We start from the raw sequence: 404 nt of genomic DNA on the forward strand, positions 1-404 counted from the left end.
AAGAAGAAGAAGAGAATGAAAGGAGGATTTCTTGAATATCTTGGAGAGAGAGTCCCTCTCTGTTCGATGCAGCCGTTCTATCTTCTGCGAGACTCTGCCAAGACCCTCGGGCGGTGTTGTGGATCGTCTTGTTTCACTTCAGTAGATTCTTCCTTTCTTTCCACCTGGCGTTCTTGTTCATATTCTTTCTTTTCATATTTTTCATTGGGCGGGTTGTCCTTTCTATCTCCTACTTTCATATTTCCATGAAAGTAAAAGAACGATCTCCTCGGCAAGCACCAGGTTTAGACGCCGCTAATCTTCTTTTTCCTGGTTGCTTACTATTTTTCTTTCTAATGACCTAATTTTCATTATCTTTTCTCTCGTTCTTTTGCTTGGAGTTCCTCTTGCATTCTTGTCTCTTT

General features: G+C 41.1%; 2 protein-coding genes across 2 annotated transcripts; one reads left to right on the forward strand and one right to left on the reverse strand.

The window, feature by feature from the left end:
* Window positions 1-10: 10 nt before the first annotated feature.
* CSUI_004993 (uncharacterized protein) lies at window positions 11-386 on the forward strand. Its single transcript, XM_068065174.1, has one exon. It carries the CDS (start codon window positions 16-18, stop codon window positions 247-249), a length of 234 nt encoding a protein of 77 aa, XP_067922846.1. The 5' UTR covers window positions 11-15; the 3' UTR covers window positions 250-386.
* Window positions 61-368, reverse strand: CSUI_004994 (uncharacterized protein). Its single transcript, XM_068065175.1, has one exon. The coding sequence runs from the start codon at window positions 237-239 to the stop codon at window positions 78-80; it is 162 nt and encodes a 53-aa protein (XP_067922847.1). The 5' UTR covers window positions 240-368; the 3' UTR covers window positions 61-77.
* Window positions 387-404: the final 18 nt, after the last annotated feature.

Source organism: Cystoisospora suis (assembly GCF_002600585.1).
Source record: "Cystoisospora suis strain Wien I chromosome Unknown contig_2395, whole genome shotgun sequence".
Lineage (NCBI taxonomy): Eukaryota > Apicomplexa > Conoidasida > Eucoccidiorida > Sarcocystidae > Cystoisospora > Cystoisospora suis.

What these genes read in the sequence shown, in the direction of transcription:
- CSUI_004993 (XM_068065174.1), top strand. Translation starts at nt 16, where the DNA reads ATGAAAGGAGGATTTCTTGAATATCTTGGAGAGAGAGTCCCTCTCTGT.
- CSUI_004994 (XM_068065175.1), bottom strand. Translation starts at nt 239, where the DNA reads ATGAAAGTAGGAGATAGAAAGGACAACCCGCCCAATGAAAAATATGAA.